The sequence below is a fragment of the Cydia amplana genome, chromosome 8 (genome assembly GCF_948474715.1).
Source record: "Cydia amplana chromosome 8, ilCydAmpl1.1, whole genome shotgun sequence".
NCBI lineage: Eukaryota > Metazoa > Arthropoda > Insecta > Lepidoptera > Tortricidae > Cydia > Cydia amplana.
The window spans coordinates 12,533,601-12,549,761 of record NC_086076.1 but is presented as its reverse complement, the minus strand read 5'-3'; the positions used below and the strand labels follow the sequence as shown (position 1 = coordinate 12,549,761).

At 35.7% G+C, this 16,161-nt stretch overlaps 2 protein-coding genes and 1 long non-coding RNA gene across 4 annotated transcripts in view; all 3 read left to right on the top strand.

Annotated features, from left to right (window-relative positions):
• The window catches only part of LOC134650362 (uncharacterized), a 265,217-nt gene that overhangs the window by 99,980 nt on the left and 149,076 nt on the right, over positions 1–16,161 (top strand). The window lies entirely within an intron of this gene.
• The window catches only part of LOC134650260 (peroxisome biogenesis factor 2), a 149,657-nt gene that overhangs the window by 5,578 nt on the left and 127,918 nt on the right, over positions 1–16,161 (top strand). The gene's annotated exons all lie outside the window — the stretch shown is intronic.
• Positions 1–16,161, top strand: part of LOC134650252 (very long chain fatty acid elongase 7-like) — a 29,227-nt gene that overhangs the window by 10,377 nt on the left and 2,689 nt on the right. For both annotated transcript variants that reach the window (XM_063505207.1, XM_063505206.1), the window contains exons 2-7: positions 2,076–2,151; positions 3,182–3,372; positions 3,990–4,070; positions 4,579–4,741; positions 12,085–12,221; positions 15,641–15,823. In XM_063505207.1, coding sequence (XP_063361277.1) covers positions 2,103–2,151; positions 3,182–3,372; positions 3,990–4,070; positions 4,579–4,741; positions 12,085–12,221; positions 15,641–15,823 — 804 coding nt within the window. In that variant the 5' untranslated portion in view covers positions 2,076–2,102. The remainder of the gene's footprint in view (positions 1–2,075; positions 2,152–3,181; positions 3,373–3,989; positions 4,071–4,578; positions 4,742–12,084; positions 12,222–15,640; positions 15,824–16,161) is intronic.

Here is a 16,161-nt window from a genome sequence, read left to right as displayed (position 1 = left end):
ACTTTTTGGTTACGAATTTCGATATTGGCCGTAGGTAGTACCTAAAGTTCAGTTTCTATCTGTCTAGCCTTAGGTTTTATTATATTGTAAGTCTGCGCGGAAAAAGAAGAGTCGTGAAATGTATTTGGGATCCAATACATTCTACGACTCTGCTCTTTCCGCACAGACTCTACTAATGAAGTATTTTGAAATAGCCGTAACATGTTTTATTAGTTCAGTTAACGCAAGAAGTCTTTTATATTCCGAAATGGATCAGCCTTGTAATTGTAACCTAGGTTGCCTAATTGACAATAGCACCTACTTGACGTATATAAAATACCTTTAAACATTTCGCCATTTCTACTCAATAATTAGTTTCATGCGGCCAACAGCACAAGTAGAAGCGGGCAAGGTGTTCAATACGATCTATACATGTTATCTACGCGATGTACACATTTGTTCAACTTACTTATAACTATTAATTACCCCCTTATTCATAAAACTTGGTAACCTCTTAAAAACCTCTGTTAAATGTTGTCTCTTTCTAACAAACAGAAATGTCAAAATGATGGATAGGGATAAACGGTTATCAACGGTTTGTTAGATTAGACAAACGTTTATTAATAATAATAACGCCATAAATAAATAATAAATATTACTAATGCACCACAAATGAAAACAAATTCAGAAACTGATTTTCCATGTAAATAAAGGCAACACCAGACGGTCTTATCGCTGCAAGCAAGATACAATACAAATAATATCCTATCTTATTCGAAATATCGAGTTGTGTTATATCTGATTTCTCAGATAACATACCACAGCTCGAGATAATAACACTATTTGCAAGAAACGAAACATGATAAATTCGTCTTTTCAAAGATTACACATGAAGTTACACATTAAGGGTTAAATAAAATAAAAAATAGTCAGTTTCGAAAAAAGCCGTTAGGTACCTACGCTAAAATATTGTATATATTTTACGACAATTTGTACGCAGTACTTACTTTATTGACATAGTCTAATCTCGGCCTTGGCACTTAATATAAGAGCGAGCAAGTTAAATATTCGTATTTGCCATAGCATTACGCGAGATCGACGCGATGATGATATTTCCTATTCCGCATCCGTACGTCACGTTTGTTTCTGCGTACTCTATTCTCATTGCTAGAGTAATCAAATCATTATGGAACTCGTTTTTAATAGGTGACACTAGAATGTAAGTACCTAACTAACAACAAATTAATGCGTATAGTACTGCATAGGTACCGATAATGAAATTGGTTATCTTATACTTAACTCTGACACACCTTATTACTCGGAAACAAAAAAAAAACATTATGATGAATACTCTTATCAGCCTGTATTGTGTTATCGATAGGAATCTACTCATAGTCTAGTCAAGATATACTCTTTTTGGGGTAGGATAATCAATCGTTATCTTCTTTATATTGGCAATAAATAGGTATTAGACCTGACAGCCATGTAAATATTGCTGTTGTGATAACAATCTAGATTTAGGTGGTGAGTCGACTGTTGATTAATTCTTACATTAGTAAATAGATAGTGCCTATATGTTACATATTTTATGTTTTTATCGTTAAATGTATTCAAATTCCAACAGTGGAACAACTGTGCAAAAGTACAAAGTCGGCCGCTAGAAGCGTATCAACAGTCCAGTTTGGTTCCGTACCATTACGCAAAAAACTGAAAAAAAAACACGTTTGTTGTATGGGAGCCTCACTTAAATATTTATTATATGTTGCTTTTAGTATTGGTTGTAATAGCGGAAACAGAAAATCTCAACTGCCTAGCTATCACGGTTCATATAATACAGAATACAGCCTGGTGACAAACGGACAGCGGAGTCTTATAGTAATAGGGTCCCGATTTTACCCTTTAGGTACGGAACCCTCAAGAGTAGGCGGCCGATACCTTGGCGACCAAAACAGTAAATTAGAATATCAATTAATTTTCAAATTAACATAAATGTATTAATCAAAAAACTCATATATAACGTATACCGCAATTAGCCCGCGTTGTCAACTATAAATGATAACTTCATTATTTTTAATTAGGTAATTTACTTGTTACAGATAACTGCGTAGAACCAGCTTTTCAAAATGACGAGCATCTACAACTGGTACAGAGACCTCTTGGACAACAGGAGTGGTAGGTATCACTTTTGTTTATAGTCTGGCTTTAGCGTTAATGAATACATCACACTTGACACGTATACAAATAGTGAAAAACCACGAGTGTAAACCCGTACGTAGGCACATCAGTTAGTTCCGGAATCGATCGATAAATAAACTAGTTGTCGAAGCCGTTAGTGTTTATGTGCTTTTGTTTCCTTACGTCCGTTGGTCCCCATGTACACCTGACTGTATGGAAGGCAGTCGCTCCAAAAACTATGCGCCAATTGCCAGCCGTGCCGGTTGCTCCAAGGTTTACCAGCAAGAGTTTGCTCAACAAAATTACATAAGCCTTAGAATGTTCCACACTCCAACTTCGCACCGTGGCGGCGTCTTAGCGTAACGAAAACGGAGTTATGTCAATGTTCTAAGCTTCAACACATGTGCTTGTGCCGAACCGGCGTTGATCGCAGATCCGCGCTATGACGCACAAACTACTACTTCTCCGTTATTTATTCACATTTGAAAATTATTTACCTGCCATTCTAACTCCCATTGATAATATATACCTACCTACAGAAGTTTGTATTTTTCAACTGTTGGAAAATCCATTAACCTTTCTGTGACTATTTAAAACCGGATATACGTACCTAATAGTTGACGTAGTAATTCTTGTTTACCTAAATGCGGAAAAATCATAATCGCTGCTTGTCTAGGTAAATAAATGCAGGTCGTCCTTGTTGGTCCAATGGTCAACTAGTGCTATTACTCGTAGCGTATGACTTATTATAATCATCATATATTACCCATTGTACTTAAATTGCTATACGATTGTGTAAAAGTCGTGCTCGTAGTTACACAATTAGTGTATGAAATATATAAAATTTCCATTCAAATTATTTGAGCAGGATCCCTGCACCGTTGTAGAAGTGATATATAGAAAAATGGGACGTTCCCACTGTGCGTGACCTGAAACAGTTAATTTATAACAACATTAACAACGTATATTTGACGAGGGACGAAAATTGTTTATGGAAATTATGAAGAGAATTATGATTGTGTTCCAGATCCCCGGGTGAAGGATTGGCCGATGACGTCGTCGCCGTGGCCAACGGTCGCGATATGTCTGGGCTACGCCTACTTCTCCAAGTCCCTCGGGCCCAGGCTCATGGCCAACAGGAAACCCTTCGAACTGAGGGGCGTCCTCATAGTATATAACCTATTCCAAACCCTGTTCAGCGCCTGGATATTCTATGAGGTAAATCCCCAAAGTTAATTACGTACTAGATCGATTAGCATTCTGCCACAATACATTTCCGCCTCGACGAGCATGCTGCCTTCACGGGTGGAAATGGGTTAACTGTTATGACGTATTGTGAGATAATTAACGTCGCAGACGGAAAACATTGACGTAAATGTAATTAAGTAATATTCAAACCAATTTAATTCTCCTTGTTGATTTTTACCGGATTCGTGATAGAATCTGCATCACAATGTCAATGATTCACTTGTTACCAACCACAATAATAGGTTAAAGGAAGTTTAAATTTTATATCAATTTTATGTTTGTACATGTACCTACCTACATTAGTAGTTTATATGACTGCTACATAATGAGAGGCATTAAAATACGAGTGTGGGTTTAAGAAACGAACGTTAGTGAGTTTCTCAATAGGATCACACGAGTGTAGATAAAATAGTTTATATTATAACTACCTATATACTACCAGATAATTTATACAAAACATACCATAAATAGTCATTATTTTGTGTGCGAACTACTTTTTCGTTTATGATATATCGTCGAATTTTCACTCAAATATATTATACCTAACCCAAAAATAGTCTCGTGAGCAAATCATTTTTTGATTGCAGTACCTAATGAGCGGCTGGTGGGGTGAATACAACTTCACTTGTCAACTCGTCGACTACTCGAGGAGCCCTACTGCAATGAGGGTTTGTATTTGATCCATGTTATGACTGATACTAGTACTAGGACTACAGACTTAAATCTTATGATTTACAAGCTCAATAACACACATATGCATAATGATGAGAACTCGCTCGGTAGTATTTAATAGTCGTAGTTGGAGTCATGCTAAAATGCATCACAAAGCCCCAGGGGTAAACAAATAAATACAGTTTTGCATTTTAAATAAACGGTAAAACTATTTTTTTTGGATACCTGTGGAACCTTGCTCATTTCCATTCCATTTTCTACTTAAAGTTTTATACGTATTTCTACGTAAAGTCAGTGATATGAGTCCTCACATTTCTTGTTTTAAGATAGAAAATCATAGAATTAATTTGAATACATCTGTCGTTTATATCCAATAAAATTTGCGTGGTAACATTAATCTGCCATAGGATATAAATAATTTAGCATTCATAAATTACCATATCATCTAAAAAGCTTGTGTCAAAGTTCAGTGTCCTTGGAATTAATGTGTGACGCGTTTTGTAGATGGCAGCCACGTGCTGGTGGTACTACTTCAGCAAGTTCACAGAGTTCTTCGACACGCTGTTTTTCATTCTACGCAAGAAGAACGAGCAGGCGTCCACACTGCATGTGATACACCACGGCATCATGCCCTTCTCAGTGTGGATGGGCCTTAAATTCGCGCCAGGTAAATAACACAAAAAAAAAAACTCACACCGTGAAACCGTTCATTTTTGCCCTGTAAAGTAAATTTTCCCATTGAGAAATCATGAACGTAACGAATTAAATGATATGAACCCTCATGGCCATGGGCCATGGGCAATTAGGCTTGTCTATTTCAAATGTGATTAATTGACAGATAGTTATAATTTAACGAATTAAGAAAATAATGTATGCCACCGAAAGGGTTAATATTCTAGGGTATAATTCGTAATTTGATTACTTGATGAAGGTATACATAAATCCTTTTAGCACCTTATAGATGATTTACGATGGATAGATGCGCTATTTGTTATCCCCTTGGGCAAAGTTGGACGGTTTGATGGTAGAGTCTGTTCGGAAAGAGAAGAGTCGTGGAATGTATTGGGCCCCATACATTCCACGACTTTTCTCTTTCCGCACAGACTCGACAGTCAGTTCACAAGGTTTTAAATAATAGTGCTTCGATTCTACAGAAATTTAACCTACGTAACACCGGTGATAATACAATATTGTGGTACCACCAAACTGGTCTGATTTTAGTGACTGGAGGTGGGCATAGAAACTCCAATGGAATTAAAAACTTTGGGCTCGCCAATTGTCTTGAGCAGTATGACTGTCTGAAGAGACTTTAAAATATTCTGAAGATAAATTTTACATTCCAACTTTTTTTCTCTGGTTGGAAGTGCATACACGTAGCAGTCACCTTGTGATAAAAATAAATTTTAATTTAGGTATGGCAATGTTTTTTTCATTTTGATATGTTTTAGAAGAAATTCACAAATATTTTATTCTATTTTAGAGGTATAGGTACAATATAAGACAAACGAGACCCGATTATTGTCGTATATTGTGTAATTTACGATATGCATTTTTTAAACTGTACACAACTAAAACATAAGTTCTTTACTTATCTGTCTGTTCGTTGACATTTTGTCATTAGCGAAATCTAACGTTAAGTTTTTGTTCTCCGTCAACAAGTGAATTCTAATTATAATTCGTTTTCTTTAGCATTAGATTAGAAAGAAGGTAAGTAAGCGATCTTGACATGTCTTTTAATTGAAAAACGCTTATTGAAAATCAGTAACTTATACTTATGAAAGCAGAAGAATATAAATGATCGTATTAGATTCATAATTGTTACATATTTGCCGTGACTTATTTTTAAAACATGTTTTTCAATTTGTTTACCTACACATCAAGATTGTTTACCTTTTTTCTAATGCTAAAAAAACGAACTATAGGATTTGTATTGTAAAAAGATGGGTGGAGAACTGGAGACTAATTGAAAAAATAACAATGCTTAGAACTAGCACATAGTTATAAAAAACAATGAATTATTATTCAATATACGATGTCAAAGTCTTTCAAGTTTCAAGTTTTTTATTTGCAGTCATGCTGTACAAATGGGTATTAAATAACAAATGAGTTGTTTCAAACATGAGCCTATTCAAGGGCATAGTAATATTACTTAACTTGTAATCTTTTGAAGTACATCTTATAACTTATCATTTAAATATTCGTCCACAGTGTAATTTGTTTATAAGGGTTTCTTATAAACTTCCTACAAATAGATGTTCTTTCTTTTCCTCCTTTTTATTTTGCGGTAGTTTATTACATGTCTTTATGGACATTGATATAGGGCCAGACGAATGGAGTTTTAATCGTGAGGGTGGCGGCATTAACTTTGTTTTGTTTTATTAGTGTATAAGTTCATCTTCACGTTTGGTATATAATTCTGAGTGATTGCTGACAAATTTGCATATTTCTAAGATATAAAAATTATAAAGGCTAGGTACGGACGGTACGGTACTTAAGTACCTACATATTTTGTGTTTTATAAAATGAGGTTTACAAATATCAGTTTGTTTTATGTTTACGAGTATGCGGATAAGATTTTTGCAAGGTGAAAGGGGAGCGAGCATCTGTATTGTTGCCCCATAGGATTACTCCATAAGAAAGCCAGGAATACCCGTATGCATAATATGTGCGTCTTAAAACGAAACATCGCTATAGAACTGACAAGTTCGACTATTTTCGATAAATATTGGTAAGATAATATTTACATAATATAATGTAAATTTATACTGTGGTGACAGCAGTCATTAAAAAGTAGCTAGAAAAAAAACATTATGGTAATGAACAACTTATCGCGATTATCGCGAAGAACAGGGTGAATTGATGTGTTAATGAAAACCTATTGTATAAATTAGCTTTCGTCCGAGACTTCGAATGCGTTATGTGTCGGTAATTGCACTCTCGTACGTACCTCCATTTCCTATTTAAACTCAACGGTCTCAAAAATATCCTATGCAAGTACCTAGGTATTATTGTGCACCAAGTTTCACCAAACGCGTTTTGATGTTTTCTAGATGATCTTTCCCACTAATAATATATATTAGTAAGATGATATACTATACCTATTTACTTTGTTTTATGATCGTTATAGTTCCTATCTCAAGTAAAACACAAGAACTCCGAAACTCCGATTAACCAACAAGAGCAATCAATTGTAATATTTAAGATCGCATGTACAGATTAATTTGTATGCAATAAAAAACATCTAAACGTTTCCGACGAATTATTTCAGTCGAAGGCCGAATGCACGACTGATGCATCAGCGCTTTCTAAAACGATGTCACGTGAGTCATCGTACTTGCTGGTGATTAATCGCTGTTCGATGAATTAAGCAGGCAACGCAACTCGGCCATCGCTGAGCTCTCGCGGTCATGGCTAATTTCGTTATACAACCGCTTTGTTACTGAAACTTGGTTGTCGGTACTCATAGTAAACATAACAGTCAGAAGGGCAGGTTAAATAAAAACAAGCTAAAAATAACCGCAATAGCGAGCAAACACACAATTACGCAACTTAAAAACTTAATTAATTGTTAATTTATTACCGCTTATACAAAAACTAATTTATTCTTCATTTTCCCATCATTTGTTATGTATTTTCTTAACAAGCATGTTATATTTTATTTATTTTGCACTCAATCCGGAGGTCGCAAGTTGTAACCCGGGCGCTTCCCAATGAATTTTTCGGAACTTATGCACGAAATATCATTTTCACCTCAGCAGCTCGAACAAGGGTACTTTGATTCTTAAAAACAGTGAGCAAAATGCGATTTTGCTCACTGAGTGAGACAAAATGACATTCAAGTGACCTTTATAGTCAAATGTCATTTCAACATGCGGGGTCTAATACAAGTTCGAAATACTTGGGTTCTATTATCTCTGTCCCTTTCACACTGTTAGCAAAAAGAAACAGACAAAAAAAAGTTAAAACGACATTCAACGGTATATTCAGGGTTTATAATAGACCGCCGAAAAACTTCAGACCGCATCGTTCCAAACCACGTACGAGTATGAATTCTTAATAATTAACTAATAAAAATAAAGTTTAAGATTTGATAAAAACTGATAAAATACTATATTTTAGGTATTTTATTGTACAATTAAAATAATGAACTCAAAAAATATACAGATCATCACGCAAAATTAATTATTTTACTTTTAAGAATTTCTACCATAGTTGAGAAATAGTACGTATCCACAATTCGGACCGTATCTTACAAAGATTTATTTTACAAAAAAAAAGTTGTCGATTGAAGTGTCAGTTGACGTTTGTTATTTCCATATTATTTTACTGAAATTTATTATTACGTTTTGTTTTTGTATTCCATTGCGGTAATTAAACTTAATTGTTTGTATATCTTAAGAAAACATGAGTGCAGGTAGGTATTAAGTGGTGAAGAAGAATTACATTTTTCAAGTCTGATAGGTATGTTCTCACTGCTTAGGTGAAAAATGTTGTGTACTACACGAGATCAAAGTTATTTACATCTCGTGCGCTTTTGAGTCCCTTACTACGCCAAAGATTCTAAATTAGATTCACTCGCTACGCTCGTGAATCTATTATAGAATCTTTCGCTTGCACGGGACTCAAAATAAGCACTCGAAGAAATATCAAACTTTGATCTCTTGTTGTACAAATAACTATTGATATTTACCAGTCGGTGAAGGAAAACATCGTGAGGAAACCGGACTACCTAACAAGGCCTTCTTTCCCAGAGGGGGTTGGAAGGTCAGATGGCAGTCGCTTTCGTAAAAACTAGTGCCTACGCCAACTCTTGGGATTAGTTGTCAAGCGGACGCCAGGCTCCGATGAGCGGTGGAAAATAAAAGCCGGGATAACGCGAGGAAAGTAAAATAAGTAATGCGAAAAAATAGAACAGTAATAACTAATAACATGAAATAATTTAAAAATACGGTCACCGCACATTGGCACTCCCATAGTCGTTATTATGACAACGCAACCGCTTATTTTAGTTCATGTTTACGACCTGTACTCGCGTGTACTTGAGTTCTAGGTATAAACAATCGTAAGATGTATACAATTGTGTAGGACGCCACTGGGCTGCGCGGCTCACGATGGTGTAATATTTAACAAAGCACAAAAGCACCTATGTATGGTGACCACATAGCGCGTTATAATGCAGTATTTAGGCTTAACCCCTTAACTGCCTTGTCCCGTATACGTCCCAGACAATGTGGACTGTAATCAACAGTTGAAAGGTTATTAATTCAGTAGCAAATTTTTGACAACGGCGTTCGGATATTTCGAATAATATGGGTGCACGGTGCTCCTGCGACTGTTTCAACGTTTATCACTTTTGTCTTTATCTCTTTTGTTGTCCAATCCCCAATTCAGGAATAATCAGGAATTAAAATTTCAGCTCTAAATAGTCCCGTTTCGTCTGCTAGTTTATAAACTGGTTCATTACGGTCGTTTACCGATATGTTTTTTCCACTACACATTTTATTTTTATACAACAGTAAATTCAAACACGGAACAGATCTATTCGTATTTTGCAGTACCGCTAATTAAAGTTATAGTTTCTTGGATTGAATTTGACAAACAATGAATTATGACCACTATGTTATTTATTCGTTCACTTAGCGTACTCTACTCTACGTGACAACATAGGTAACTCGTAGAATAGAAGCCAACGTCATTTTGAATAATGACCACAGTCAATATTTTTGATATAAGCAGACACGTTGAAAAATATGGATGGATGGTGGTCATTTTACTATTTTAGTTGGCACCATCATGTTATTCAAGTTACTAAATGTACTTCCTTAGACGTGTACACGTTGTTTTTTTTTTTAAACTTCGTTAACTTTGGGATATAGCCAAGCACGCTCGTAGGGGCCTTATCAGATAAAAATAAATCTTATCAGATAAAATAGAGGTTTCTTTGAGAAAGTTACCTAATTTAAGCTCAGGATCGCACCCTTGAAATAAACGGACTTTTAAAAAAACACCGTGTATTGTGATGAGGCTGAGATGAAACTCGTCGTTTGTCAGTAATCAACTTTTCACATGTTGCAACTATGAATATAATGCCAATATTTCAATGTTTAACTTCGTACTTTTAGATACCTACCTATAGTTTGTTGGAATATTTAGATTCTTTTTTTTTATATCGTAACTTATTCTGGTTATAAATACAGCTCGACCGATTATCTTACTCAAATGCAACAATTCATGTAAATGTCATTAACATAATGTACCATTAAAAGAACGAGCATTGTTTTTGTGACACTGGACCCTATCAATTAGACAAGTCACCGTTTGACGCAATGACTTGAGTTCTATGACACGTGAACTATTCAAATTAAGCAAGTACGCAAATCTCTGTTTACTGTGGAATTCGCTGGGAGTTTGAGTTTAATACAAATATTATTATTGTTATATGATGTCACTTCGCCAAGTTAGCCCGCCGGCTAGGGTACTTTGTTTTAAAGTAAACCAAATGGATAACATTAATATCAGACCATAAGTTGTTGATCAGTTAGATCTATGAAAAAATGGCAATCTTAGAATTAGTTATGTAGACACCGATACTATTTTCTGACGGTTGGCAGATTACAACTATACGTAACTAAAGACATCTTAATTGCACTGTACAGTCTATTTACTTTTTCTACACTCCAGTATAAAAAGTTACTTAAATATAAAGCTAATACCTAAACGATTTTTACTTTAAATAAATTAATTGTTCAGTTTAATCGTAATTATAATTATGCAACGGTACTGTAACAAGGCAAGAAGACGCCTGAACGCTCTACTAATTAAGCAGTCGAATTGTTTAATCTTATGTAACACAATTAAGCATTTACCTTGATATTTACAATTTGATTAGTACCGAGACCGCAACGAAATCTCCAACTACTTTATAAAAGTAATCAAAACTATTGCAATATATCCAATGAATACATTTATGAAATGAATACATAAACGCTAAGCAACTATTATTAACTTCAATTCAAGGAAAATCGCAATGCAATACAATTTATAGCTTTATTATATGATCGGTTTTTTATTACTTCCTCCAAGACCCTTAGAGCCACTTGCACTATCCCACTAACCCGGAGTTAACCGGTTAAACCGTTAGCCCAGTGTCAAGTTGTACTGATAACCATGGTAACTCCAGGTCTAACCGGTTAACCCCGAGTCAGTGGAATGGTGCAGGTGGCGCTTAGGGAATAAGCATAAAGGCTTCGTCACACAGGCGCGTTTTCCGGGCGGCGCGTGAGCGGGGCGCGCCGCTTTTACATATAAAACGCTCACGCGCTACCCGGAAAACGCGCCTGTGTGACGAAGCCTTTAAATCAATGCACAATTAACCTTTAATCCGGTAGCGTTATTCAATATGTTGTTTAATTTTAATTCCATAGCGTCAAAATCCTAACTTGTTACTTTTAGAAAGTTTTAATTAATTTTAAGCGTGCCAGCACGTTCGTAGAGTTTAAAGTGTTTTAATAGGCTACATGACTATTTTTTTTATGGTATCAATCGATCGGGTTTGTTTTTAGGATCAAATGTCTATATGGGACCCATTGCATTAAAGTAACACAAAAGTCAGAAATTGTAGTCAAAGTCCGACAGTCGCACTTCACTCGCGAAACGCCCTATACAAAACGGCCAGAGGCCGTGACGTCATCGCCCATCTTGTAGTATGGACAAAACAAGAAAATTGCGTTTTTGTCGGTGAAATATTGCGTTTATGTATATAGTTGCTATACAATATTTTTTTGGATGAAATGTAAGGAATCGAATGGTACCCTTACTTTAATCGTTTTTGGAAGTTAAAAAAAACTTAAATTTTGAAACTTTCAGGTCCTGTAATTTTGTAATTTTTCAATATTTTATTTTAATATCCACATTATTGTGATAAATTGCTCGTTTCCTATCTATTTTACTAGATTATGTTATAAAATTCAACATGTGTCATCATCCCTATTATTGTTTTCTGTTCTACAGGCGGCCACAGCACATTCTTCGCGCTGCTCAACACGTTTGTGCATATCGTCATGTACTTCTACTACATGGTGTCAGCCATGGGACCCAAGTACCAGAAGTACATCTGGTGGAAGAAGTACCTCACCGCTTTCCAGATGGTATGTCATATTTTATCTCCTCTTATAGTTCGTTTTTTTTAGCATTAGAAAGAACTTGAAAGAAGGTAAGCGATTTTGACATGTCTTTTAATTGAAAAATGCTTTTTAAAAATCAATTACGATTACTTATGAAAGCAGAAGACTATAAAAGATCGTATTAGATTCATAATTGTTACATATTTACCGTAACTTATTTTTAAAATGTGTTTTTCAATTAAAAGACACATCAAGATTGTTTACCTTATTTCTAATGCTAGAAAAAAACGAATAACTTGCCACAATGGGGTTGGCAACTGTCAAAAGTTTGCATAGATGGTGCCAGCATAGGTTTTACCTATCTCTAGTTTTGATTTGATCCAGCCCATAAATTTCCAAAAAATAAACATGAATTTGACACAATTCTAAGGATTTTCGGGAAACCTATTTTGGCAGCATCTGTGCAATACTTCGACCAGCCAACCGCGTTGCATCTATCCACTTAAAAGACAAATTTAATTGTTGTTAAGAACTTATTATGGTCTTCTAATAATCTGGTTGAAGGCTTGGCTCCATGAAGCTGATTTGTATTAAGTATATTAAATGAGTAAAAATGTATAAATTGTAAATACGATGTCAATCACAATGAAAAAATCAACAACATACACACATACATTATATTAACATTTAAGTAAAAATGTAATTTGTAAATTAAAGTCCTAAAACTCATCTACCTTCTACTATAAAATACTTTACCAACCGCCTGAGATAAGTGGTAGACCTATAGCGTCTCCCAAAGGTGGGTGTCTAGTGAGATTAGAAGAATATTATACTTTTCAGTCGCCCTATCCGCATTTCTATATCTGCGCCCTAACGCTGTGTCCGTAACGTTGAATAAACAATGATTATTTTAGTCAGAAGATGGCTCATTCAAATTTGCATCATAAATAAAAGGAACACGCAATATAATGATGATTGGCGTTGCTTTTGTCGTGAAACGACCTCGATGGAAATCGATTAACAAGTTATTTTGCCTATAACTAAATAATGTAAGTAATTTTCCTCATTTCGAATGACAGCATTTTTCATTAATTGTTACATGCCTTAAATGTGATTAATACAAATCGCCATACAGTTTTACTCACTTCGTACCTTGTCGCATTAACAATCAATACGAAAACCGCTATTGTCACTGTGACAAGGTGAGATGTGCCGCAGAAATCACATTCCTCGACCGTATACGAGTACATTACCACGTTGAGAACTTGAGATAGGTAGGTACCTATACCAAATGTGTATGTATATGGTTAAATCGTTTACCGCCTACGTCAAGCATCGCCTAGTCCTTTAACACGTGTAAAGGTTACTTGCGTCCATGTCACATTTGCATACCCTGAAGTTTCCACTTGTATGGTATTCACAGATTACCAGCCAATAGACCACACATTAAGGGTCGATTGCAACAAACCGTCTGTCATCGTTAAAGCGTTCACTAAATTTGAAGTTAGCTGAGTGTCGTTGGCCAGTCTGTCAACTGTGGTTGGTGCAACCGGCCCGTAATGTCATATAACACTACTCGCGTTTATTAGCCATGAGAATGCTCGGACTAATAAAGCATTCTGCCGCCGCAAGGAGCACTGTCTAAGAGATCCTAATAGCTTTATGCGACAGTAAAAAATTAAAACAAAATGGCGTATGAATGATGCAAAAACTGTACGACTCGCACAGTAGTATTTTATATGCAAACAAAATATTAATATTATATGTTAGATAAAGCGTGTTTTTCTACATGCTCCGTCTAGTGGTAGTTAGTAGTCTGCGATTTACGATAGGAAGATAACTTGTTTAGAGGAACTGGTTTTGATTTAATTGTCATATTCATAATAGATCGGCAATAGATATATTAGATATATTTTGTGACTGAATGTAAAAACAACAGATGTGTGATATAATAGTTAGTAGCTTCAGGTATGTACCGTAAAACGGGGTGAGTAGGTTTCGCGGGGAAAGGTGGGTTATGAATGGGGAGAGAAGGTTTAAGAGGGGGGTGAGAAGGGATTTTAAGGCTACTGCTACAAAAATAATGTATTCCAATTTAAAATGGAGCTATAGTAATACGCATAATAAAAAAAAATCGATCCAACAATCTTCCAAAATCACCTTTGTATGAAAACCCCTCTCACCCCAAATACGAGGCACTACGGGGTGAGGTGGGTTTTCCTCTTTATCGTCAAAGTTATGAAATGGAACTACCTACTCAAAATAAAATAAAAACTAAAATACAAACGTCCGGAACACTTATTATATATGACACCGTGATTGTGAACCCGTTAGTTTATAATCTAACGTAGGTTAGGTTAGATTATAATCTCCCTACCGTCAGTTTATAATGTAACTAGCGAGATTATAATATGACGAGTGTTTACAATTTTACGGTGACATATACACCATTCAGTTTTCATATGTAAAAATAAAATGTTATCGAGGTTTGAATTTCAGTTTTGACCCTACTCACCCCATTTTACGGTACTTTAATGTGTATGTTTATGTTTTTAATTTATAAGTTAACGTTCATAATTTATCAACCAATCAATGTAGGTACTGATGTAGGCCGTATTAATATTAACCAATCTATTAAATTCGGTTTAAACTATTTTAATGTAATTATAATCACGGAGCTAGCTGTGACAACACTTAAAATTACAATTTTACGAATCACAACTATTTGCTCATTCTGTGCCGTGTAACCAAGCAAATACATAACATTTGCTAGGGTAATTCGAATCTTTTCATATAATAAATAGGGTAGAATTTCTTTTGTTATGCTACCTTGGGGCAATTCGGCATGCTAAAATGACAGTGTGTGATACTGATATCATATCACTTTACACACGAGATAACTTTGTTCAAATTTTATACGAATATTGTGTGTATTTTAATGTGCCTCGAGCCTTTAAAATACGAGGCACTCTGTCACAGTACACTAAGAACAGTAGTGAATCTAAGGCCGCTCGGCAAGTTATTTACCTACTCTTGCGTTGGCGCTTAGGGTTGTCACTTTTATTTTTACTTAAATATTATTTGCGTATTATGAGTAGCACTAGGTTTCTATTTATATAATATAATGAAAAGTTCTATCAATTCATAAATGAGGTATAAATTAAGGCCGGTAAGAGCAGGCAAATGCGAGCGTACTCGAATGCGCGCGATCACAGTCGCGGTACGGCCCACACTGCCGCCACCGTATTCCCCCGTATATTATGCGAATGTGTGCGTGGCAGCGCGTGCGTACACGGCGCCCGGCGCGCACGCACACATTCAAGCCGGCAGCGGCACATTTCTATGAAGATTCACTACTGTTCTTGTACTGTGACTCTGTCTCCCACCAAGCACCGTTGTTGAACAATGAGCCTTATTACAAAGGAGTACGTTATTGTTTGTAGGTCCAGTTCGTGATGATCTTCAGCCACCAGCTGCAGGTGCTCTTCCGGCCGTCGTGCCAGTACCCGCACGTGTTCGTCTACTGGATCGCCATGCACGGTTTCCTCTTCCTGTTCCTCTTCAGCGATTTCTACAAGGCGAGATACACGCGGAAGGTGCAGAAACGCGCCGATGGACTTTGTATGGTAAGTATTCTTACATGATGTTATCCTAATGTTTAAGGTTCATATACTCAATGTTTCTTTTTTTCTTTTTATGGGGTCCGACTGAAAACCAGTGTTGCAGTAATTTTACTGCAAGATTATTCTGAGTCGTGACCCCTTTTAGCACCACGCTGTATAACTTAATGATTGACCTTTAATGTAAAATGTAATTTATTTGGTATTAAATAAAATTTATCTCTCTCTCTCATATAAGTAGACGGTGGGTACCGTACTTGATCTATTTATTGAATTCGTTACCATAGTTGTTAACAATGTAACAAAACTGATATGCCTGTTCTCGCTCTGCTCTATTACTGGAA